Raw genomic sequence first — 26,774 nt, forward strand, 5'->3', positions numbered from 1 at the left:
TCATGTCAGACCTACGTTCTAAAGAGTACTCTCTGCTAAAGGGTTATTCAGATCATTAGCTTGAGCAGTGATCACAGTAAGTGGGATCTTATAAGCACCTGTGAGGAACTACTGAGCTGCCACACTGGATTAAAATCTGAAGTTGCATTACTAGTTTCTGTTCCAGTTCATGTGGAAATAATCTTATCCACTATGCAATTTAAAAATACTTTGTGATAATAATATGACACTCAAAAATCTCTGCTAAGACAAACATTTTCTTTTCTGGTAGCTTCCTAAGTTTAGCACTGTCAACTGGAAAGGCATAAGTACTGTAGATCAAAGGACGGAACTTCCCTATAAATTCTTCCTTTTCAGCAAACAGTAAAATCTTATTCGGGTAAGGAAAATTACTGATAACTAAGGTTCTCTCTTAATATAATTCCCATTAAAGACATTGCACCTATTCAGCTAATAATGCTTTTGCATTCCACAGCATGATGTGACACCAGTTACTGACAGTGTTTCTAACTGTCACCTACGGCCTGCTCTGTGGGAGAGCCTGAGGGTACATTTGTCTAAGCTCCCGAGCACCTGCCTTCACCAGCTACAACAGTCATGAAAGATGAAAGTGGTGAAGTAATGAGTAGTAAAATGAAGAAATAATATTCATAAGCATGTTTAGGGTTGCTTCCTAAGCCAAGATAAACCCTTAATACATCAGAGAAACAGGAAAAGATTTTTAATTGCCATTTCAGAATGCCTTAACCTCCCACATTTCTTAAAGGTCTTTTTAAAAGGTCACGTTGCAAAATCATGCATATTTATCCCTTTTAGTAAGAACACAAAGATATTTGACAGAGAGAAAGTCTTTCTTGCTATTCACAGTATTCTTGTAGTTAGGATGGTTCAAATATTTGTTTAGCAACAGTGCTTTTGTGGTAGTGCAGGTAACCACCCAATCAATGCCTTGTTCTCAATTATTAGTACTTAACTCTGCAAGCTTCTAAATATCCTTTTCCATCACAGATTAAGAATAAACTCTCCTGGGTAGAGAGGAACACACATATTTATGCTATTTTGTACCAGTTCTTTCAAAATATGTTAAGACAGCTGACTCTAATTTTCATGGCAGTGCAGATGTAATTTTAACTTTCATAAACAACACAAACCATACAAACTGGAATTTATTTAATTCATACAGTACAAGAAATATAGTAACTTCTTCTTTTTACATATATTGAACAGGTTTTAGGTATTTTAGTTTTAAAACTTAACATTCAGTAAGAATGTGTATTATCAAAAGCCAAGTTTGAAGACCAGTTAGGAAGTACTTTACGTCACTTGACAGATTGTCACACAGGAGTATTTAAAAAAAATTTTCGACAGAAAAGTCAGAAAAAATCCTTTAAAATGTTCATTAATATTAAATGGAGACTTACTCATATACCAGACAACTATTTCAGACCTGTCATACCAGTAGCATCCTGATAATCCTGTAATCTCTTGCGTATGAGTTGCAACATAACATTCTAGCTGCATTTCAGTAAGCGTTACGTTTTAAGATGACAGAAACTAATTAGGACTCCTAAACCTTTCCTGCTACTCAAACTAACACAGGCTTTGCCACAGGAATGCATTAAGTGTAGCTTATCTATTTGAGCTAGCAATTTCAAAACAATGTATGGGACATTCTCTCTGGCTGTTTTTACATAATGAAAAATATGCTCATCAGAGCATAGCGAAGTGCTGCTTTAACTGTTTGATGAGCTGTTGTGTATCAACATGGCCTGGAAATGCTTCTTCTGACTTCTGAGCAGCTGTGTAACTCCTCTGCAGATCTCCAACCTGGAAGAAACACAGAAGCTCATTTTGTGAATCCAAGCACTGCAGTGTTTGCATCATGATTCTGTGCAGTACATTTCTGAGGCTCACAAATGTTTAAATACAGCTGGTCCTGAGAATGAATAAATAAAATAGAATCAGCACAGAGGCTTTTGAACTTGGGGTTATATCCCCTTTACATCACAGGATGAGAAGAAAAAGACAGATGTGTGATTTTAATGGGAGGGATGCTTCAAGACAGTAACTTTAATTCCCATTCCACCTGACTTCTTGGAGAATGGAGAAGGTACACCATGCCCAGCGCTTAAAATGAGGAGGAATAAAAACTAGAAGGTCTGTTTTTAAACTCCACGAAACTGCTGTTGCATATACAAGCAAAACTCAACCAGTCAGGTCTCTGTAAAAGCTGCAACTCCATGTGATTTTCTGCTTCCTCAAAGAGAGGCACAGCAGCGCTGAAGAGGTGACATTGCTCCTCTGCTACTTCTAGAAGTATGTTTCCACATTGTTCTCTACTTCGGGAACTTTATTTTTGCCTAATTAGGCTAAATTCCTACATTATTTTTTGAAAGGAGGAAGTGTATATATGAACAGCATCTCAGAAAGTGCATTCATCAAAAAAGAACCCAAATGTTCAGGAATATGTCTAGTAAAAGTCATAGCTCCTGGGTGGAAGGGAAGAAGCTAAGGAAAGTGTCAGCAGGAGGCCTGTGCTGCCTGTGCACCAGTCAACACAGAGCTTCAGTACAGTAAGAATTCCGTGAAGGGGAAGAAACCAGAAACTTCCTGGCCAGAGAAGTTATGTTTTGTAAACAATGGCCTTACATTGAGTCTATGGATTGCATTTACCACACTGCATCAACAGCTAGCTGATCTGGCCATCTGCCTTCTCCCACAACCTATGCAGGTTCTTTGTGCAAAAGCTATGCAACAAGACATTTGCAGACTAGGATTTACCCCTTCATTGGCAAGTACAGAATGCAAGTATTAGAAACCATCTTATGTTTCACAATGGTGAGGATACACTTACAAATTAATGGGTTGTTCTCTCCTTGACACATGTACTTTAGTATCTGTAGGAGTTGAGCTGCCCACACAACTCACTCATAACAGAATCTTGAAGGGGTAAGCACAAGCAAAGGAGCAATTTTTTCTTGCGAAAAATGTAAGGACTTGCACAAGTTTCTCCTCATTAAGAGGAATGTTAGACACACTTAATTCCGTGTCTGAGACACTCTATGACATAAATTATTAACACATGAAATACAAAGTTGGAAAGCAGAAGAACAGACTTTCCTTTTGAGATCAGTAAGATCATGGGATGAATAAATGATATTCTTTCTATAATTACTGATATATCCTATAATATTTCACTTGACATTCTGAAAAAGCCAGTGACAGTAAAGACTGCAGATGGAATTGTTACTGGTTGCTTGTCTTCTGGGCATTTGGAAAATTACAAAGTTACTTTATAGCTAGTTGGCCTCATTTATTCTTTAAAGCAAACATCTGAATGACTGCTTTTACACACAAAGCTTTTGGGTATTAAAATGAAAATGCAACTTAGTTTTCCATGAGTGCGTGCACTCTTCTTTTATCTCACTTATTTGGAATTCTCAGTAATAACAATCAAAAACCAACTAATTCACCAAGGCTCCATTTTCAGATTGCAAGAATATGATAGTGCATTACCTTCTCTGAGAGTACTGCAAAATTGAAATGGGGCTCATACATATGAGGTGCTAAAGATGAAGCAGTCTGCAGCAAAGCTCTTGCCTATGGAGGGGAAAAAAAAAAACCCAAACAGTGAAATCTGTGATGCAGGGAGGATAACAAGAATCTAATGCAATTTTTATCACTCTTAAATCATCCTATGTTTTCTTTACTAGGCCTTTCCTAAGAAAGCAATCTTCAACTATGTATCAGTTACCCTAATAGTACATTTAGGCATAATACAGTTTAATAGCACTGAAATTATACGACTCTCGGCTGAGTCAGAAAAAAACATGTTGCAACTTACTCAATTAAGCAATTTAGTTCTAAACACTGAGCAGAATATACAAATTAAAAGGAAAGCATTTAAAGTCCCACACCACTGTATTTATCTTTTGTCTCTCTGACAGTACTGTCTTAAGCATCCACAAAAACCTGAATAAAAAAGCAGTTTTCACGCTCAAAAATATTAACAAAACATTCTAACTAGCAAAACAGTAGTGTTAACAATTAATGAAAAATTAATGAAAAATTAAGTATCAGTGTGAGTTTTCAAGCTGTAAATTCAATACAAAATTAAGGTGGACTTGTGAATGGTTTTACTAAAAAAAATTACTGAGAACTTCAAGGGAAAAAAAAAATTGATCTTTGAAAAGCAAAAGTATCTGTAAATTGTTTGGGATGGCAGAGTAAAGAACTTACTAAAACTCCCTAAATCTGACAACTCTGAGTACATGCAACAATACTTACGCAAGAACATTGTAAAAGAAGATAAAGTCCCAGATAAGCTGAATATGTTCATATTTTTTATTCTTCTATGCATAATATCATTGCCATGATAATCCTGATTTTTAATTATACTTGTGATACAGGAAAAAATAGAAAATTTTAAGCTAAAACCTAAAACTGACAGGAAACCATTGATTATAATGGAAAGGCTCTGCAGTGTTAATTATTAACAATCACAAACTCCACAAATGGAGGCAAGTTCACCTGGGAATTAAATGCCTGTAAATTTACTGATTATGAAACTAAACCCAAAGTTTATTTGTCACTGGAAACATCCAGTGCTGGATTCATTTCAGTATTTCCATGGTAATTGCTAGGTTATCTGAGTAAAGTTAACTTTGAGAATTTGCTCATAAAAAGGGTGTTTACAGGTCTCTATATTGTATTATAGCTTTCTGACACATGTATGTATCCATCAAGAGACTTGCTCCTACAAGGATTAAAACAAGCCCACAGTAGTTCAAACCATCCCACAAAAGCATATTAATTTTCCCTATATGTGTATAAAAATAAATGCATTAATCCACTTAGATGTCAATTATACATCTAAGTACAATACAACTTAGTATACTCACATTATGCAAGACAAACCCCCAAGCTCACTGATGCAGAAGAATTCATCAAGAACCATTTATCAAGAACCATTTATCAAGAACCATTTATGAAGTATTTATCAAGAACCATCTGTTCACTGATGCAGAAGTATTTATCAAGAACCTGCTACTCTAAATCTCTAAAGCAATCTCCTTGTTGAAAAAAAATCTTTTAAGAGCTGATTTGATTGCTCTCTTCTGCCACCTAGTAAAAGTGTATTGTCTACATTTATAAAATGAATATATAAAGCTGTAACTTAAGTGATGATTAAAGAGCGATGGGTTTTGTTCTGGGTCTCAATGTAGGAAAAAAAAAATCTCAACTACAAAACCTTGTTTGTCTTCGATGAACCATTTGGACATGCCCAAGAACGAGCAGTTTAATGGGAGACAGCATAAAAAAGTGGAGGTTACACTGAAACATGCATAAAAATTATCCATGTTTTCTCCCTGTAGTAGTAATAAGCTAGACATTCATATGGGGCCTCCACCTCAGGGAAATGAGATGTTTCTTAAGTACAAAAGGGCCAAAGGAAACATGCTGCTTAGGCTGAGATTCAACACCAACCTGTTCAATGTGACCTTTTCGCATTTCCAGCACAGCCAAATTGTTGTAAGCTTCTGCGTAGTCATTATTGTTGACTAATGTTAGCTTGAAGCACTGGTAAGCCAGATTCAGGTCTCCTATCCCCTAAAAGTAAGACTATTTTAATTTATGACAAGACTGAAAACAACATGCATCTGTTTTGTTGTCTGGAGTATCTTTTCACCCATATGTACATGCTGATCAGAACCATATGTGCTTTCTTCCCAGACCCTCTCATTTTCTTCTAATTCGTCCTCCAGACAGAATCATTTCTCTCCAGCACAAACTTCTATGCTCCAAGTGATATTCATTTCATCTAATTTAACTTTTAGATGACTAATGTGTCATCTAAAGGCTATGTTGTCTGCTACCGTCTACAGTAGGGTAAGAAAAACATATGTCTCCAGAGGGAAAGTCATCTTGACTCTCTGTGTCTACACATTAAAAAAACAAACCTCACACATAAGCCTAGTTTTTAGACAACAAAAATTAAAGGAGATTAATTTCTTATGGAACAGCTCACTACTGTTCAATGTTTGAGCGTTATGACCAACACTGATAGAGCCCCAATTTAAAAATTAAAGGTAACAAGTGCTGAAAAATATAGGCACATCAGTTGAGTTTCTCTCTCATCATAATCAGCATTTGACAACAACTTGTATTACAAAGCTGTCAAAAACTTTATCCAGTAACTTTATTCTGGGCATACAGCTAAACAGAAATCTGTTTAGCTCCAGACACAACTTCTGGAAGAACATCTGGAAAAATGTGCAATGAATGCAAATTAGCATAGACATTTAACAAACTTTATCACACAATTACACAATATTTCTGCTGCTGCCTATATGATGGAGGAATGTGCCTTCTCAACTATGGCATTCATAGTGCTTTAGTGTCTGCTACATGCTGCTGAATACATATTTTTATGGCCACAGAATTGGTCTAATGCTCCACATAACACAAATAACAGCTCAGAGAATTGAAAAACCTTGATTTTTTTTTTTTTTTCCCATCAGATTATCTTGTGTTGCAGCAAAGACTTTCAAGGGCTGGTACATGATGCAATTTTCTTAGGAAAGGAAGGCTAAAGATGGTGAGGAGGGAGCATCTTTCAGGAGGAGTAAGCCACATTCTGTGAAGATGTACAGAACTTTCTTCTTTTGCCTCTTCCTCTCTAGTGAAGTGCAAATAAACCTTTAATCTGTACTGTACTCTACCCTGTATACTGTCAGGTTTCATATTTCAAAGTAGGGCAGTGACACCTTCCAAGTTATTCTTTTTCCAGTTTTTGTAAAATTGTATTTACTCACAAAGGTTGTTAATATTTTTCATACCACAGCCACATGTCCCAGGTTGTACCACACATCTGCTGTCTCCTCTTCATTTTCAGCCAAAAACAGTGCGCGTTCAAACGAAGATAATGTCATATCATATTGCTGGGCATAGAAACAACAGAGGCCCAGATTGTTAAAAAGTTGGCAGTTATAAACACCCATCTGCAGGAGCCGTCTAGATTGAAAGAAAGTATTTAATTAATTAGATTAATTTCAAATAAGAATTCTGTTCTAAATGACAAAGTTTCCTCCTCCTTTCTCCCTGTACTGAGAGCGTGTAATAACCAAGTATTATAGTCTGATACTTGGTAAAGGTTTCATGAAGGGCAGTGTAGGACATTTTTGATTATCAGAATCAAAGCTGTGCAAAGCAGTCTCTGTGTAAATTAGGTAACTTCTGTCTTTTTCATTGTGCCACATGATCTGACTTTACTGTAAGACATAGCTTTATGCAGACTTTCTCCATTTCCTCTTTCCAATCCCTCAATGTCAATCAAGATGTGATTTGCTGCAGTCACTTTCTGTAACTCTCAGACTTCAATTTTTTTTGATTGATTCCTGTCCTTCAGCACTGCTCTGATCAGTACTAGTACATCTAGTATGTGAATCTACATAAATGTTACATTTGAAACATAATTCAGATTTTGATTCAAATTGATGGGTTTTAATGTGTCTTTTAGAATGGAGATGCTTTATAAAAATTCTGCTTATTAATATTTATAGCAAAACCAGATATGCTAAGAGGGTCAGAGGAAAAGAGGGCTGCTGTCTGCAGCATGACTGTGAGTTTCTGAACTTAAATTAGGAAAGAGCTGAGGTCCAACAGAAATGAGATGCTAGTGTTTATATTGACTTAATCTGCTCTTAGGCTTCAGAACACAAGTCAGGCTTCTCTGGACTCTGACTGTACTGAAATGAAAAGCAAGCAGCATCATTCAACACTATCTTTTTATTGCTTTGAGCAAAGCAGGGGGGAACCCCAGCCCACATTCAAGTAAGGGATTTTGTGGTCACAACTTCTCGCAACTTCCTGTGGAACTTTTCAAAGACTACTCTTTTTCAAAGGGCTAAATAGGAAGCCCTTGAAGCTTCTGAATACAACTGAAGCTGCAAGTAAGGCCAGGGTTCTCAAACTGCCTCATGCTGTGAAAGATCATTTTTCCTTTATTCATCTAATAATCACTGTTTTGATAGTATTTGTTGGTATTTCTACATAATCCACATGTAATGATGACAAATTTTTAAGACAGAGATATAATTATCACTGGCTGAGAAGGTAAGTTGGTATGCTGATTTTATGGTCGTATTTGTATAAATGCTTGATCACCCTCCCATACCAATCTCTTAATATTCTTTTTTTTGCTATCAACATTACAAAAATCAACCCTTTATAATACCCTCCCACATGTTCAGTTCCCCCTGCACTTCCCTACAAGTAGTAGATACCTATAAAACCGCAGAGCTATCTCAGGTTGGTCGGAATAGAAGTGGTTACTGCCAATGCATGCAATGGCTTCCACGTGAGTATTGTCTTGTTTTAAGACATCTTTATAGTATTCTGCAGCTGAGGAGATATTGTTCATTTCCTACACAATTGGAAAAAAATTAGATTAATTCTACTTTTTATTACCAATTTTTATTACAAAACTTATTAAAATGTTACTTTACCAAGTGCTTTACTTATGCTGCATACTGTACTTAACTGAGATTAATTATGTATGCTTTTACGGTTCTCTGATCATACAATGCAACACCGCTGATCGGCATTTTCATGAGCGACACACAGATCCATGAGAAGAATGCATAATAATTTACTGGTGCTAGCTTTACCAGTCATTAACCCTATGCCATAGCTACAAGAGGAGCTTTATTTGGTTTTTATTTTTCAGATTGGTCAGAAGCTTAGCACATGCAATAGGCATTTGCTACTTTTTGCATAATACCTTGTGATACACAGTACTGTGCAGTCACTTTCCCAGTATGGTAACATACAGCAGACTTCTTTCCGCAGTCAAAGTCTCAATTATTTTTAACGCTTTGTAAGTCAACTTATGAATTGATTTGAACACAAATGAGAACTGCATATGAAGAATTATTACCTGCCTTTGAATCATACCAAATACCAGAACTTGTACTAGCTAGGATACCCCAGTTAGAGAACTATATTGTATAAAAATATATGCTTGGATGTATGCTACTTGGAAGATGAATTAGGGTGAACTCATTGCTGTAAACATCACACTGTTTCTGAGGAGTGCAAGTCATCAGACGACTCAACCCCCATGTCAGAAAAAAAAGATCAAACCACACCTGTGCATTTAGAGAGGAGTAATTTTTACCTATATGCTGTAGATACAACGTACTCTCAACACAACTAAAGAATAAGCTTTTTTTTTAATCTCAGCAGCATTATTTAGCTATGAAAAAAAAAGTATTTCTTGTGATTAAAGCGAAGAGCAATAAAGCAGCCCCCCCCCCTTTTTTTTTAACCAATAAGGGTCTACAAATCTTACTGTCAAAAGGCAGAAGAAAAAAGGTAGAAAAAAGATAGAAAAAAAAAGATAGAAAAAAGGTAAAAGAAGAAAAGGTAGAAGGGCTTTTTTTCTACAGAGAAGAAAAGCTCTGATTAAGATGCCTAATACATATATTCCACTGTGAGTCTATGTAATGGGAAAAGCTCTGTGCTGCAGTACAAATCTTTGGTAATGAAGCTATAAACCTGCACTCAGGTGTCAGTGCAAAACCAGATCCTGTGAACTATATGCTGCTCTTAAATAAGTCCTTACAGGGTTATGCAATGTTATGTATGGCTCTGTAAAATCATATCCATATTAAAAAACTGTTTAACAATTCAGAAAGAAAAGCCTCAAAAAAAAAATGCAGCTGTTTTCTTCCTTGCTGAAGGACAAAAAGGATTTAATACGAAAATGGATTAATGCTTGGCGGTTAGATGAGAATGATGAGAACAGGAAAGAATGCCAAGTATGAATATAAGCAAACAAAAGAAAATCATGACTTTAAAACACTTGTTCTAGAATAGAATCATTATCAACTTTTAGTTAAAAAACAATGTTAAGTCCACTGTTTGACAAGAATATACGCAGTTTTAAAATACAAAATATATAGTTACCAAGCTAAAATGAAACTACTTTAAATTCATCCTGCTTAAAATAACATCTACTTCCTAAACTAAGAAACATTCACATTCCAACTGTTCTCACTGGCTTTAGAAACTAACACTGAAACACAGTGCTAATAAAGACAAAACACAGTGCTAACAAAGACAATGCTGGTAAGTAGACTATTTTGCTGTCCAATCCTGCTAGCACTGGCTGTTGATGACTTAAGCAGTTTTAGTACAATGAAACACACAAACTCAACCTAGCTACATGGGCAACATCTGGACCACTTGACTTAACATGGACTTGCTTCCATGTGTGAAGGGTAAATAGGATCTCACTATGTGATTAACCATTTAAACAAATAAGCCTGAAAGGCTCCCCTGATGTTACTTTGGTATCTCTGTGTAATGCCACCTGTTTTGCATCAGTGATGCTGAAAAACAGGATAGTTAATTTTTTATGACCTTACAGTTATATTCAAAGATAGGCTCTTTTTTCTTGCTCAGGCAGCTAACCTTGGCCACAATGAGTGCATAGTGGATGCATACCTCATAGATTCTGGCAATTCCACAAATAAGAGTCACTTCTCCAGGAAATCGATCTAACCCTTGCTTGAAAAGGTTCAAAGCTGTTACAGGCTGATCCAAGCGCAAATACACCTAAGCAAATAAGAAGTGCATATAAATGTCAAATGTCTGACTTTTATACTTCCACTGCTGTTTAACTATGGGGACAAATAAAAGGGATGACACCTCCCTTTATGCAGCAAACCATTATCTGAGATGGTGAATCATACTGGGAAAATAATGAATACTGAATATATCTCTGTAATGAAGATAAAACAGGCTAATTAGGATAATTACATTTGCAAGCCTATCACCTATACATTATTAATTCAGATGAACATTACTAATAAACAAAAAAAGTATCTCGATATTTACTATCATACCAAAATAATATACTTCCAAGACTGAGGTGAAGGTACCATCTTGATTATTTTCCTGTTTAATATATGTTTTATGTTTAGGCTTGTAAGAACTGGAGCTTCAGGTTGATAATGCTGGAATACTGAAATATGTCAAATAAGACTGCACTGCACTGAGGAACGACACTTTCAAATCTCCCAACTGCTCTGTCAACCTCCCCTGTCACAACCAATAAAGTCCTGCAACAGGAAAAGGGCAGTTTTTTGTCCCCGTGATTCTGGCTTCTGTGTTGACTATAACAGAGTGTGATGAGGGTACCATTGTGTGAGAATTGGACAGAGGACATCAACGTGTTGATAGAGACCAACTCTGTAGCTGTCTGAGAGTACAACTGTAAAGCCCTCCCACTGTGGGGTATGGTAAATATAGCTACAGCAAAGGAAAAAACCCTGCATGGCTGCTCTGGGACACTAGATGGCTAATGTGATCAACCTGTCTCCCACTGAGTGGAAAAGTGTTTCAAGTGCTCCTGTTGGAGAAGTATTACATTAAATAGTGATAATACTTGATATGATGAAAAAAAGGAAAGAATCTGTGACTGGTATCCTGCCACAAGCACTCTGTGATGCAATGTAAGAAAAAGATCAATGTTAACTGAACACCTGAGAAACCTCCAAACACATTTTCTGCTTCTGGCCTTGAGCTTCATGGACTTCTGAGTGCCAATAAGCAAAATTATAAGTTCATTTATTTTCATCCTTATAGATACATATTGCTGTCAACATTTGCAAAAAATTCTTTCCTATGACCACTCCAGTGATATTCTGAATTGTCAAAGAGCTGTCGATTGTGAGTGCCTTCCTAGTAAAGGGACTGTCATTTCAAGTTGATCCCTGGCAAAAAGGAAAAAAAAAACAACCAGGCATTTTTTAGAGTAATTTTGCTGACATCACTTGCATTGCCTGTATTAAACTAAAAAACTAATTCCTTTTTGTGAAAAGCAATAAAAAAGTGAAGGTTTGGGGGTTTTAGGGGCATAGCACTTAGTAGACTAGGACTGCAGAGCTGCTGTCCAGATGAGTGGAAAAAAAATTCAGAGATAGGTGGGACAACTTCCACCTACTCACACAGCTGCTTTGGGGAGACCTGCTTAGTAACAGAGGTCTTTATTAAAGAGCTGTAGTCATTAAGTTTTAAAGGCTAAATGCAGAATGGCTTGATTTTCTTTTTGCTCTCTCTCATTTCTAGTAAAAATACCCTATCTCCAGCTCTTCTGAGTCATGAAATACTTTGTAACTTTCCAGCAGCCCTAATTTCTTTCAAGAGTCTTTATTTTTCAGTTGTCTTTTGGTCTTTTATCTTTTCATAAATTGTATTTCAAGGGAGAGTTAGCTTTCAGGAAAATATTAGAAAAAATCCAGATTGCTGCTGTAGCAATTAATATAAACTGAAAATTAATCAGTTCTGTAGTACTGAACTTTTTGCACAGAACTTGATGCGATCCCACTGTTTTTTCACTGGCCGCTTAACTCAGGTCTGATATTTTCAGTACTGTCAGATTACCCTACTCTATTGCCTGTCCACCTACAGCCACTAAATCATGTTGTGCAATGCCTTATACTTGCATGAGCTGGTCTATGGAGTGGGAGATGGAAGTTCAAATGCAGCTCTTACTTCAGCTAATAATGATGTGGGTGAATGCATGTCTCCCATAACGAATCACTGTTTGTTAATCAAATTACTCTGCTAAATTAATCACTCTGTGTAGCTCATGTTTTGCAGAATGACTCCTGGTAGTGACAGAAATCTAAAATTGCTAAACTCAATCAAGTAAACTAACTCCAACTGCTGTACTGAAGACGTCCAGATAGCAATGGTGATCATTTAAATACAAAATGTAAATTGCTCAAGAAATGTAAAGGTAAAGCAAGTATCATAAGTATCTGAATTATCCACTAGTAGAGATGACATTTGGATAGGCCTATGACAGCTGGCTTAAAGGGAGCTGATTAAAAAACAACTGATTTAATCTCTTTCTAGGACAAAAGAAAGAAAATGCAGTTTTAGTTTCTCACAGGCCACCTTTTTTTTGAAAAATGTTTAGAATCTGATGTGTACCCTGGTAAGCAAGTAATTCCGAGGCTTAGCTGTGCCACTTGCTCTTCTAAAGCTTTTAATGCCTTTATTTTGGCAACAATTTCTGTTTCAAGGTCTCTGATTGCCTTCTTTAAGTTCACTTTGAGTTTGATTGTGAAACTAGGATTTTGAGCTTCACTCTTAACTGATTTACTGCATTAGTTTCCCAGGAGACGATATAAAACTACACTGTTCTTCATACTGGAACTCCAATAATTCTTTAACTACATAATCCTCATTGGTGTTCAGAGCAAAGAATACAGTAGCACAGGAGATACTTTTTCTTTTCTTTTAGTGAAATCTGGAAGCTCCAAAATCTTTTTGAAAACTACAGACTTCCATTTCAACTGTTAGCATGTATTGCCTCATACCAATATGGAGATCACACACTATTAAACTTAATGGTGTACCAAGCTCAATACTCACTTATTCTGGTGTATGGTCTTCTCAGGAATAGTCTGGAATTTCACTTCATTTTTAAAATAATCAGATTTATGACTTACTTTTGCTAAATATAAGACTGTATCAACCATGTCCTGTTGCTTGAGAGCTGACTTAAATTGCTTTTCGGCTTCACGATATAATCCTAACCTAAAGAGACAAGAGAGAGATATAGAAGGCATTTGTTTGTTTTTTAAAAAACCTTATTAAATAATGAAGCAGCGCAAACTAAACCAAAGATACACTGCCCAAAAGCATACTCTGAAGTCATGTATTTCCATCTGTGTTAACAAAAACCATGCTGTTAAATATAGTAAGGTTACAAAGACAACAATGCAAAACCATGAAAAAGGCAATTTCATGAAATTTCACCCCCTTCTGTACATGCAGCCTTCTGGTGCTAATTGAATAATTGTGTACTTGTTCTCATAGGACTCCTTCCTGCTCTTTGTATGAAATGAATGGTAGAAAGGAACAATTAGAAAGGTTGAGGACCTCAACCTCTTCCCACATGGTTTTGGAGCAGAATGTCCTCACTCTGTAACTCCATGGGAAGCCTGCGCGGGAGCACATTTGCTTGGAGGACTTGTGACCCCATGAGGGACCCACGCTGGAGCAGTCTGTGCCTGAAAGACTGCACCCCATGGAAGGGACCCACCTTTGAGCAGTTCACTGCAGTCCATGAGAAGGACTCACGTTTTCCCCAAGTCAAGTCTGTTTTGCCTGTGATGGTAACTGCTGAGTGATTTCCCTGTCCTTATCTCTGAACCAAAAGCCGCCCATTGTCTTTTCTCTGCCCAGTCCAGATGAGGATGGGAGTGACAGAGTGGCTTCTGGTGGGCATCTGGCATTCAGCCAGGGTCCACACGCCACAGCTCAACAAATAAATAAATCAGTCTAATCTAAAGAATGTCAAATAAAGGTTAGGGATAACAAAGAATTTCATTAGTTTGGGCATCTAAAAAGAAGCACTAGTTTTAAGCCAAGATACAACACGGAATTTTAAAGGGCTAACTGCTCTGTATTATCAGCCTGTTCATACAAGAATTGCTTACAGAGTTGTAAATACTGCAAGATGATGGTTCAGGTTTTTTAACAACCAATACGGAATCCATATGTTTTACATTCATGGGACAAACACGATACAAAGAATGAAAGGAAGAGCTGCCTCAAAACTTGTTTGAATTATAGGAAGCATGGCTGTAGGAGGAGTTTCACCTGATTTGGTAGAACTGGCTGTTACATTCATAGCCACAACCTCAGCAACAAGGCTGAACTGCTTGCAACGATCTCTCTTCCCTGCTGTTGCCACTCTTTCCCCAGAGACTTATCACTGCACAGTATCAGGGTACTCCCAAGTCACTTGTATCAGATGCTCAGGTATGGGGTGCCAGTCCTAAGCCTTTGCTGTCTTTGGAATTGGTACTTCCTGGGTAATGTACCTCTGGCAAAAAGGGTCTAATGCAAGTATATAATTTTTTATTACCTCCTCAATCTGAAGCACTCATTGACAGTTAATTTCTCAAGCTAATATTGTAATACTCATTTTGTATAGTCAGTTTTAACAACAGTTCTTTGCATTTATTTACTGACTTTTCAAACCATGTTTTTGAAACTCATTAACAAAGGTGAAGATACAACGAATTCAGTTACTCAGTGTTGACCCCTTTACTTCAAGCAGCTGAATATAATCTTGTGTGTTACAGAAGATTTATCTTTAAGCACAGCACTCTGCAACTAAGTACATAGTGAACTATTTCCCCCAATGTTCAGCACTGAGCAATACACCCAGCAGTTCAGGTCCTGTATGGGCATACTCACTGCTCGCAGAAGAAATTAACCATGGCTTACCTGTAGTAGCACTTCCCAATTTGGACTTTCCACCACCAGTCCTTGAACTGTGCGTGCTCAGTAGCAAGGGCTGCCAAATGTAGAGCCTTCCAAAACAAATTCATCATCTTAACATTAATACCTTCAATGTTTACACAAAGAAAAGAACACAAAGTGAATAATGTAAAGACCATCAAGAGAAAATTTTGAACAAAAAGTCCTGGTAAACTTGAGGTGAGGGCACTGCTTTATGTTTACTATTTTTATATCTTAGTGTATAAAGTAGCTGAGAGGATAATTTGTCCCTATAAGAACATGTAATCCAAATAGCTTCTGGTAATCCAAAGAGAAAAAAATAAAATCAATTTTTTTGATGAAAAAAGTAAAATCAGACTCCTGAAGTGCCGCTTCAAACTGACCCACTTTTTACAAGCTTCCTATCCTTGTTCACTAGAAGTTACTAAAAGAAGTATAAATATACTAAAATAAAGAAATCAGTTCAGCCAGTTGGAAATACTGTAGAAATTGTCATCTTATTACTAGTATCAGGCTGCCTCCACTTCTGGAAATTCTCATATGTTTACAGTAAGAAGTACTTCTTCCTTTTAAAAAGTCCACGATGCAAGAAAACTGATAGGAAAAATGCATAAGAGAAACGGTTTGCTATGGAAAAGGGTGGAGGTCTAAAATCTCTTTATCTGGTATACTGGAAAAATAGGTATGTTAATCAATGCGCTACCAACATCCTGTGCAGAGAGTAGCTATGGCTTTTCGTGGTTCAGTTTAAACTCAACAATTCTGTTAAAACAAGATGTGTGTTCTGTACCAAAACCTATCATACAAGCGATTGCTGGCATTCCTTTTTTAAAATTCCATTTTGTCCAGAACAAATCAAAGCCATGCTATGTTTTTTACTTACATTTTAGGGATAACAACAGGAATAGTTTAAAAAGCTTTAACGCAGTATTTTATAACAAACAATTGACTTTGTTTTCTGTTTTCATAAACACTTTGCAGACCACAGAAATCAGAAGCTAGTCATCTATTAGGAGCAATATGGAAAACTGTGCACTGGCCACTCAGTAGCAGAGGAACCAGTAATTTCCAGGAAAAAAGTAATCTGAATACTTGAAATACTAGAAAAGGCCTAATTTAGTGACATCTACCTTGGGTTTGATTCCTGTTCTTCCTACTAGCAAAATGAGGCTGCAAGTAATCAAAGGGTGTAGATTTGACGTATCACAGTAAAGACATGTCAGTGCAGCTATGACAGCTTAAGACAAGTAGTTGTCTTTTGGCTCTGAGAAGGAATGATTTATTTTCTGTAGCTAAATTCAGGCTAAAGTTTTGCATTGATTCTGTCCTCATAAGAAAAAGACAGCTGTTATTCCCTGCCTCTGTGACAGGAGATAGAAAACTGAGGAAAGCTTACAACTCTGGTGATGCATGAGGAGGTGGCTGAGAACTCATGGATCAGGATTAAAGGGAGGGTAGGGACTGATCACATTATAGTGAGTGCCTGCAGGTTGCCCAACCAGAGAGACTGAGTGCACAAGGCCCTCTCTAGAGAGGTACGAACAGCCTCATGTTAACAAGCCTTGGTCCTTATCAGGGACTTCAATCACCCCAATATCTGGAGAGACAGCACAGCAGGTCATAACCAATCCAGGTACGTGCTGATAACTTCCTTTTCCAGGTGGGAGAACAGCCAATGAGGAAACGAGCTATGCTGGACCTTTTTCTCACTAGCAAGGGGGAAAAGGGTTGGTGGGGAATATGAAGCTCAAAACCAGCCTCAGTCTAGTGGAAGGTGTCCCTGCCTATGGCAGGGGGCTGGATCTGGATGATCTTTAAGGTCCCTTCCAAACCCAGACCACTCTACGATTCTATATTAAAACACTGGTTACTTTAGTTGCATTTACAAATGCGTAAACAATGCATGCATCTGTCAAATACCACACCTGCTTATAATGCAGCATGAGCAGCTACTTAAGGTCAGGATCATATGACAAATAACGTGCTTCAAAGAGCTTTCCTCAGAGTGCTCTGATAACAAGTATTCAAGGAGAAGGACTGAATTTCAGAAACAATCCCTTCTGTAGCTACACATTCAGTTTTCTTTCTGATGCCCTAAGTATTTCTGATAACTATTTTATGCAAGGCTAACAACTCTGGCTGCTACTGGAAAATGGGAACCAAGACTGCTTCAGGCATAGTAGATACTAACATCAGCAGTTTATCTGTCGGTGCCAATCCTGAACTCTTACTGGGATCTTATTACTAACATAAGAAACAACATACGACTTCATTTTTAAGTTAGTTTCTGAAATTTAGTCTTGTTCTTATACTTTTCTATGAAGGAAATAGGAAAATCCTTTGTGATATTTTATCAGCAATCACAAAAACTTTAATCCAAAAATATTAGATGTTACCAATATTTCTAAAGTATTGGCCTGGAAAACCTTCGTGCATATCAATGCCAGCTTTTTGCATGCTAGTAGTTAGACCTTTTGATGGTATTACAACAAAATCTTTTGACAATGTGGCCTTTGAAATGTCAGTAAATTGAAAAGTCAAAGCCTTCACCCTTACCGTGTCAATAACAACTGCTATCATATTTCAATTTCAAGTTTGGGTTTTTTTTTTAATTGCACAGTTTAGGTACAACTCAATGTTCAATCTGCACAGCATGTTAATATAAAACCAGTCCATAACAACAGCTGTGTTATACCTGTCCTGCACTATGTGCATTACTGAATCTTGGTGCAGTCCTATTAATAACTAGAAAAAGAAAACAGCATGGATTGTGGATTGGCAGATACTGGTATGTCCTTCTAAAGATTTTTCCTTCAAAAGAAAAAACCCAAAACTGATTGACTCAAAAGTTTTAATAAATATAACTCATCATTTGGAAATGCTGGTAAATTGAAATTATTACTCTACAGAGCACTTAGCATAGCTACTCAGTTATGCAGGAGTCCATGTCAATAATAGTCTTAGACCTTGGAAGCCTTTCTGAACAAATTTATTTTACTCTCAGTTCTTATATTTATGCAAACAAAAATAACGAAACCCCTGAATACTTGGTGGGTTTTCTTAAGTTTTTTTAAACGAATGAATCAAAGCTATTTTGTAGATTTTTTAAATTGTAACTGTATTTAGCATGATTCCAAGATTAATTTCATTTACCATTACTTTCCTTAGCTCAACTGCATTGTAACTAAGACTTTCCAACTGTCTACCAGCTGTAACTCAGTATAAAACAGCTTGCAGGGTTGTGGTAATTTACTATTGTATTTCAAAATTAAATTGGCACATGTACATTTGTTTGGAACTTAGTAATTTAATACACAGTATTGTAAGCACCAAGAAATTAGATAGATGGAAATCATAGCAAGCATCTGCTGCTTCTTTCCCATGCTGTTGAACAGCAGGAATTCTCCCAGCAACATTTATTGACTCATTTGTAGACAATTCAACACAGGATAGTCTATAAGACTGCTGAGTAAATTACAGTAGCCATAGTTAATTTTATACAATTTCTTTTGATGAGTGTCTCCTGGATTTCTATAGTTTGAAAATCTAATACAATTTCATTATAAATAGATTTCTATCAAAGAGTGTAGACTTCAGATTATTAGGAAGAACTAAGGAACTATCAGAGCTCCCAAGTATATACTGTAGTCGTTGTTCCTCTTGTAATCATTATCCACCAGAGAACAGTGTCAGAGAATGATGTCACAGTCTACTGCTGTTTCTGGACAACTCTTTAAAAGTACCCTGCTTTTACAGCATTTAACCCATAAAGTGGCTTTTAGAAATAGCTTAAGGGGTACAAAAGTCAGTTATTAAGTGTATGTGTTCAACAGGAAACAAGTCAAGAACAACAATGGACAGGGCAATAGTAATTTCTTCAGAGAAGTGTTTGACTTTTCATTAAAGACTTTTGACTACATTTTCAAGTGCTGAAAAAGCTCAATGCACTCTTCTTCCATCCCCACCTTTCTGACAATTGATAGCTTACAGATGTATTTACTTTTAATTTGAAGCAAGTTCCCAGCATTATTTGTCTAGTTGAGTAATACACACCGATTGATAATATTTCTCAACTGAAATTGCTGAGGCTTTTTTTTTCTATGAACTGACTGAATACTACACAGAAGATAAATAATAAAACTGCCTTTGCTTCATAAATAATAATGCAGCTGAGAACAGTACAGAATGTTCCATATCAGTACAGTGACGAAGGATATTGTCACTACCACTTTTGTGAGTTTTGTGTTCTACTTGCAAAACAGCAGAAACCAGTCTTCCAATTCTACCCATGCAAAAAGTCCACAATCAGAGGCTTTTTGATCTATACAGTCACAAACTTAAGCCAATTTCCCAGGCTTCCAAGCCTTCCAAGCTCTTTCATCATAGTATTTCAACCTTCACCTAAAAACATTTGTTTTGTTTTGTTTTTTTCCACTCTCCACATAATACTGTTTTCACCAAAGAACTTCTCTCTCAAAAATAACTCACTCTAAGAGCCTGGCATTACTCTGCTCAAATTATTACCTTATTAGTAGCTCAAATAAGCTCACTGCATCACCAAGGACCATCTGGACGATGCTTCTAGTTGTATGCTTTGACTTCAGATAGTTCTGCAAGGAGCAGGGATTTGGACTAAATGATCGCCATGGGTCCCTTCCAACTTGAGATCATTCATGATTTCATGTAGAAAAGTGGATTTTGTGGTGAGGTTTTTGTTTGGTTGGTTTAGGGTGTTTTTAAGAATGTGCCACATCACACATTGGCAAGTAACACAAAGACGATGAGATGTCAGTGAATGTTCTAAAGAGTGATCAAGCAAGATCCTGATCAACTTTTACACAGGTAACATACGTGCTGTTTCCCTGCTAAATCCTTCTTTTCAGGGAGAAGGAAGAAACTAAATAGGTGAAATGCCATTGGTAGGAGAGGTAAATGAAAGTGATGCAGCTAAATTTAAGCAAAAGTTGTTTTTTTTCTGTTGTTTAATAAAAATTCATGCAGATGAGGTTCAAAAGGAAGGGAGGACAGTTTGGAGAATTAGAATTATATTGAAAATGATGTATAAATTACAGAAGAACAGAAGAATGAAAGCAAACAAGAGAAAGCAGACTGAACAGTTTAAAAAAAAAAATCACCTCTTCAGAGATACACATTACATTATAAAGGCACCTTGTACTGTGAAGTGTGATGCATTCTTTTTTTTTCCTAAGAGATGTTATCATTAACCAAACATTTTGATCTCACTCCCATTACAAAATAAACAGTGGTGACTAAACTGACACTTCTTTGCTTAGAGATACAGGCAAAACTTTTCCTGCAAAACAGTGATCTGGGATTCTTAGCAAGGATTTCAAAATACATGCAGTACAGTGTAAAAATATCTTACAATTTTCTTCTGGCATACTTGGAAAAATCCTTGCATTATATGAAATTATCTGACTAGCCTAGAGATCCTGCTTGTCCTTAAAGTGCAGGTCACAGGCACATGTGGCTTCTCGTCAAGTAACCCTTTTATTCTTAGTGAACTGAGTTTTCAGTAACAAACAAAATAAATTTTAATTATTGGTGGCATAAAACCCAGGCACTTCCTTTATATTCATTATCAGAACATGTAAATATTAATTGCTATTTCTATTTCTTTCTGACATTTCTGACACTTGCATTTACTATTTCACCCACATTTTGGATTAATAGTGCACTGCAATCCAATCCTCTTAAACAAATGGTATGTGACAAATTGACTGTGCAACTATAATAATTTGATTCTAGATTAAAAAGTTTTACATAGCAGTGCATTTGGAAATGGTTCTGATCTGTGTCAGAAAAATATTTTTGTGTGTGTTATTGATGAACTGGAGACTTTAAGTTCGTATCTAATCACACACCCGTTAGTGATCTGGCAGAAAATTTGGTAACTGTTTCATCAGCTATGCATTACTTACACAAAGAGTTCTTTCAAACTTCAAGCAGAAATTTTTATTCCATTTCAACTGGGTGCATATCTAACATAGTAATTGAATAGTTTTAACACTTTATTCATTAAATTAATTATTTCCCTGGTTGAACTGCCAAAAAAGTTTTTCAACTTTTACCTATCTCTCAAAGTTTAAACTATAGGTACTCAAACTTGATCAATTCATGCAGAAGCAATACTAAGAACCACTGAAGAAAAATTCTGGACAGGGTAAAAGAGAAGCTTAGAAAACTTTTGGAGAATAAATGTTACAATCGTATGGACAATACAGTCTTGAGGCCACAAAACACCAGCACTATGGAATTAAATTGCTAGAGCAAGTGTTAAAAGTCCTACTGATATTTAATTTTTCTGCAGTTTCACCAAATACCTTTCTTTCCTTTCTATTCACCAAAGTGCACAATCACCTCAATAGTTTAACAAGTCAAATAATTTTCAATTCAAGCACTACTTATTAAGCCAAGTATTTTCACCTTCTTCTGTTGACAATTTTCTGTAGCTTACTGCTTACTCTCAAGTCTCAGGAGCACTGAACTTTCTAGGCAGTTCAGCTACCGGACACGTGATGCATTTCAGCTGCTGCTCAGGCTCAAGTAAATTCTGTTAACATGAAGTCATTAGATACGGGGATCTTATCATGTTGATAGATGAGTGACCTAGTTTTAAGCATTAGAATGTTTTTTGCTTCTCAAAACAGACAGCAATCTGTCTCTTGGTATTTGGAAATTATCATTCCCGACTATCACCCATGTAAGAGAGGATTTCTCTCTCCTACACAACTTTTAATGCTTCACTTCTGTACTCAGACATGATGTACTACCTGGATCATTAGTTCAACAGAATACTGACTGAAATAATGGAATAATATTTTGTAAAAACAGAAAATGGAACACATGAATTACTTACATTTTTTACATCATTTTCATGATGAAAAACATATTCAAACAACGCCTGTCAGAAGAATATTTAAAACATTGTCATATTTGAAGATAAAAATTAATAACACTCTTTTACAGGCATGCAGAGTCTTGATTATGTTAAACAGAAATTAATTATTTGTGAAAGCAATCACATTCACACACACAATTGCTGACATGTACATTTAATTAATACTTGAATAGACAAGAACTATAGATTGCTACACTGTCATTACAGGAAAGCATTTTCTTAATTTGTGGCGAGAGACCAGCGGAATTGCCTCTTATCTTTGGTCCTCAGAGTCACTTTTAAAAAAAGGCAGCTATCATTTGAAAGTGAATATAGATTTGAAAACCTGGTACCATTTTCAGGGCTTTGTAACTGGAAAATCAACAAGTGATCTAATAAAAGACTTTCTGCAATGTACAGTTAGGTGCTTATGGTTGCTAGTGGTTGAACCTTGATCTTTTTCTGCATCCAAATCCCAGTCTTACTTGCTTCAAAAGAACAGAATGCTTTTCTAAATTCTTACTATTTGTTATTAAAAAAAAAAGAAAGAAAGAGAAAAGAAGAAAATATTGCCCCATGAGGAAAGAAATAAAGAACAAGACAGCAGTCTTTCAAGGGCTTTCATAACTCTCTTGCTAGATTTTCTTAGACAAAATTCTTAAAAGATTAACCTTAAGGAAACAAGAGAATTACTAATGAATTGTCATGTCTGGGGAGGAAAGTAAATCGCAACCTACTTTTTTTTTTTCTACTTTTGGTCAGAAAAGACGGAATAGTTGATTGAAAAAAATTAAAGAACTACAAATAAAACCACATTTATAGGGAAATTGGAATAAGCAAATAACAAAATAGAAAATAAAGAAATATTGGAATATTTCCTCTTATAGTTCAGTAACAGGGAAGTTGCATTCAGTAAAAGTGGGTAAATCTAAAGTGATGGAAGATGCTTTCTTCCATGGCTGGCACAAGAAATTTACCACTATTACCCATCAACCTTCACCTTCAAAAGGATTTAAATGACTGAACATTAACTTGGATTAAAAAAAAATCTAGAGTTATTAAGATAACTATTAAAAATCCATAAACAAAAAAAGATAAAACTTCCTGGTTTATACTACAAACCAGTTGCTAACTGGTATTTACTAGAGGCTCTCTCTGGCAATGTGTTACCTCATACATCTACTCTGGGGTTTCTTGCAATAGTCCTTAACATGGCTGATGCTAGTCAGAAAGAACCTACATTCCTGTATACTTCAAAACTTTGGAAAAAAAGTCATGCAATTAAAAGATAGATAATCTAACTTAAAAAGGAAAAAAAAATATAAAAAGACGTAATGAGTATACTTTGCAAACATTTAAGGAAGAAGCACATGGAAGAATTATATACCACCATGAATATACAGGCTAATTATGTGAATCTGGAAGTTGTAAGATTTAGCATCTTTTTGCACCTGGGAGAGGTGACAGCTCAAAGAGTTTTAAAACTTTAAGCAATGATTGTTAATACAGAGTGTAGTCTGCAGTCTCACCTCCTGCTTTGGCTTTAGCCTTAATGCTGTCTTGTTTAAAAAAAAAAACCCTCATCTTATAAATCCATGTAGCTCCTAATTAAACTTAGATCTTACATTCTGTGTGAACTATTAATGTCAAAATGTATCAAATTCATAATACTGAGAAGTACATTTGCTGCCTATGGATGTTGCTGTGACTGTTGCTTTACATGCTTCGGCTTAACATTCTTTTCACATAAAACTGGAGGAAAATAGAGCTACCCCATTGTCCAGAAAATGCTAATTAAACCCCAAAATTGTTAAAAATATATGCTTTTTATTCCTGAGAGCTGTTGCTGGGAACAAATATTTCCTCTGAAAGCTAACCTACCTACTTAAATAGTATATAGAGTTACCAAACACAACTAAAAGCTATCTGTCTGCAATCAGAACTAAGCCCAGTTTCTTATGGATGTGTCTTTTTCTTAAATCCTTCCCAGGTTTCCCACATTCTCCTACTTTACTGATTGTGACAGATCTAGAATAACGTGTGCTTTGGCAAGGTCGTAATTGAAGAAAAGGCCTGCTGTTTTTTTTAGAACTGATAAACTCACTCGTAATTGCCCAAATTTGCTAAAGTTTGGAAGTCTTTCACTGTCTTGCCAGACTAGAACTTACTATATTTGAGATCTATTCTTCTGCCTAGTTTAAAGAGCACAAGGTACAGATACGTAAAAACACAGTGCAATCACACAAAATTTAGTTCTTTTGAAAACGACACTGAAAAGTGATACCTTACATCAGTTTAGATCGTGTTTTAAAAAGCAACAGAATTTGCTAATTGCTTATGAAAAATTATTGACTAAAGTTTTGAACTGGAGGAGCTAATTTCCACCAGCAGATTATTAGGTAGATAGTCTTCTAACAGTGTTCACCACTACGTTTCTCAAAACAGACTGAATACATATGGGTTCCTTCAACCCTAGGTTGCTAACCAAACACAGCTCCCGAGAGCGTCTGATAGTAGTTTGATACCTTTTGCAAAATGGGTTGTTGGCCTCAGCCCAAGAGCTGTTTTTTGTGAACAAAATATGCACAGAAATCATCATCATCTATACAACTTAGTGGCTGTGCTGGGGAAAGATACAACTGAAAAGCCAGGGTGACAACTCATAACGTGACTTTTAGGTCCCTTCCACTCAGAGTTTAAAATAGTAAATTGGGCAGACAACCTGGATAAACCTACTGGCAAACAGTATCAGTTTCAATGGCTGTCAACCATAAGATCTTAACTGAAAATTAAGGAGAATTTTGATCAAAAAGATGAAATCTCTTTATGTAAAAAGTATTAACTCATGCCATAAAATGAAACGGAAAAATCCAAACTATTTGAACATTTTTAGGCCAGGATTGCCATTTGTACACAGAACTGCATTTTCAGACACTAAGTAGAGTTCTGATGGATTTTTAATCCTGGAATTTTTTTTAGTTGCCTTTCATCACTCATATATGCACAGTTCAAAGTTATTTATGAATGGAATATTTTAATCTATACATGTTCTTCCGATGTTGAAGGATGTGATCCTGCCCCTCTACTCTGCTCTTGTGAGACCTCACCTGGAGTATTGTGTGCAGTTCTGGTGTCCTTCGACATAAAAAGGACACGGAACTGTTGGAACAAGTCCAGAGAAGGGCCACGAGGATGATCAGGGGACTGGAGCACCTCCCGTAAGAAGACAGGCTGAGGAAGCTGGGTCTGTTCAGCCTGGAGAAGAGAAGGCTGCGTGGAGACCTCATAGCAGCTTTCCAGTATCTGAAAGGGGCCTATAGGGATGCTGGGGAGGGACTCTTCATTAGGGACTGTAATGGTAGGACAAGGGGTAATGGGTTCAAACTTAAAACAGGGGAAGTTTAGATTGAATAAAAGGAGGAAATTCTTTACTGTTAGGGTAGTGAGGCACTGGAATGAGTTGCTCCATCCCTGGTGGTGTTCCAGGCCAGGTTGGACAAAGCCTTGGTTGAGATGGTTTAGTGTGAGGTGTCCCTGCCCATGGCAGGGGGGGTTGGAACTAGATAATCTTAAGGTCCTTTCCAACCCTAACTAGTCTATGATTTTATAATTCCATGTTACAGTTTCCACATAGTTTCTTCAGACATATTTTCAATTTCAAGCCTGGTAACCACTGTCAAAAGATAAGTAAATGCACCCTTTTTCTGAACTTTACATCTACACCGTAGTTCATTGTATCTCTAGGTACAACTACGTTAAAATGGTGCCAGAAAATAAGGAAAACATATAACAACGTTAACCAACATAGTTACATACCTTTGCCAGTTTGGGTTTTTGAGCATATTTTGCTAAATTCAGTCGAGACAGATTTATGAAAGGGCCATCTGGATTTGTTATCATTGAAGCCTGAAGGGGAGACAGAATTTTTTAAGTAGGAAGATCCCCTACACTCTTCTGGAGAATTTTCAAAATATTTGTAGTATCCAAAAAAAAAAAAAAATCAGAAACAAACAAAAAGAAAAAAAAACACAAAACCGAACAAAGCATTTACATATGCAGTACTCGACTGTGCAATACAGACTCTTCTTATTGAATTTCATCTTTTCTGAAAGCCAGGACTTTGTCCTACTCCCACAGTCCTCGAAAGAGGTTGCACGAACTGCCTTCTAGAGCTACCTTTTTATTCTCTCTCTCTACTATTTCCATAATATGCCCAAACATGTAGCTTAGACTAACCATTGGATGGACTGAAGGTAGTTGGGATACATAACAAAAAATATTCAGGAAAGGTTTAGGACTATCAGTTAATACCTGCAATACTGAGAATATAGCATGTTTTGCCATTAATGTAATGTTAATCTATATCGCATATTCATGGCAATTGCAGATTACTGATTTTACCAATAAACCAGGATAAAACTAGTATAATTTATTTTCCTTATCTTCTGAAGTAACAAGACACTGAGAGATCAGTAATTGTTTTGTAGTAAACTCAAAAACTTGGAGCAGGTTTCAAGATACTTACAGGGAAATCATTATCATA

At 36.3% G+C, this 26,774-nt stretch overlaps 1 protein-coding gene across 2 annotated transcripts in view; it reads right to left on the reverse strand.

Moving 5' to 3' along the window:
• Positions 1-1,148: 1,148 nt before the first annotated feature.
• TTC8 (tetratricopeptide repeat domain 8) overlaps positions 1,149-26,774 on the reverse strand; it is a 41,287-nt gene continuing 15,661 nt past the window's right edge. For both annotated transcript variants that reach the window (XM_062638713.1, XM_062638704.1), the window contains 10 exons: positions 26,048-26,137; positions 22,211-22,255; positions 15,316-15,401; positions 13,527-13,614; positions 10,510-10,620; positions 8,286-8,425; positions 6,840-7,014; positions 5,488-5,610; positions 3,517-3,600; positions 1,149-1,827 (listed from right to left, as the gene is read on the reverse strand). In XM_062638713.1, coding sequence (XP_062494697.1) covers positions 1,711-1,827; positions 3,517-3,600; positions 5,488-5,610; positions 6,840-7,014; positions 8,286-8,425; positions 10,510-10,620; positions 13,527-13,614; positions 15,316-15,401; positions 22,211-22,255; positions 26,048-26,137 — 1,059 coding nt within the window. In that variant the 3' untranslated portion in view covers positions 1,149-1,710. The remainder of the gene's footprint in view (positions 1,828-3,516; positions 3,601-5,487; positions 5,611-6,839; positions 7,015-8,285; positions 8,426-10,509; positions 10,621-13,526; positions 13,615-15,315; positions 15,402-22,210; positions 22,256-26,047; positions 26,138-26,774) is intronic.

The sequence above is a fragment of the Pezoporus occidentalis genome, unplaced genomic scaffold (assembly GCF_034315485.1).
Source record: "Pezoporus occidentalis ecotype Australia unplaced genomic scaffold, CSIRO_AGI_Poc_V1 ctg115, whole genome shotgun sequence".
Taxonomy (NCBI): domain Eukaryota; kingdom Metazoa; phylum Chordata; class Aves; order Psittaciformes; family Psittacidae; genus Pezoporus; species Pezoporus occidentalis.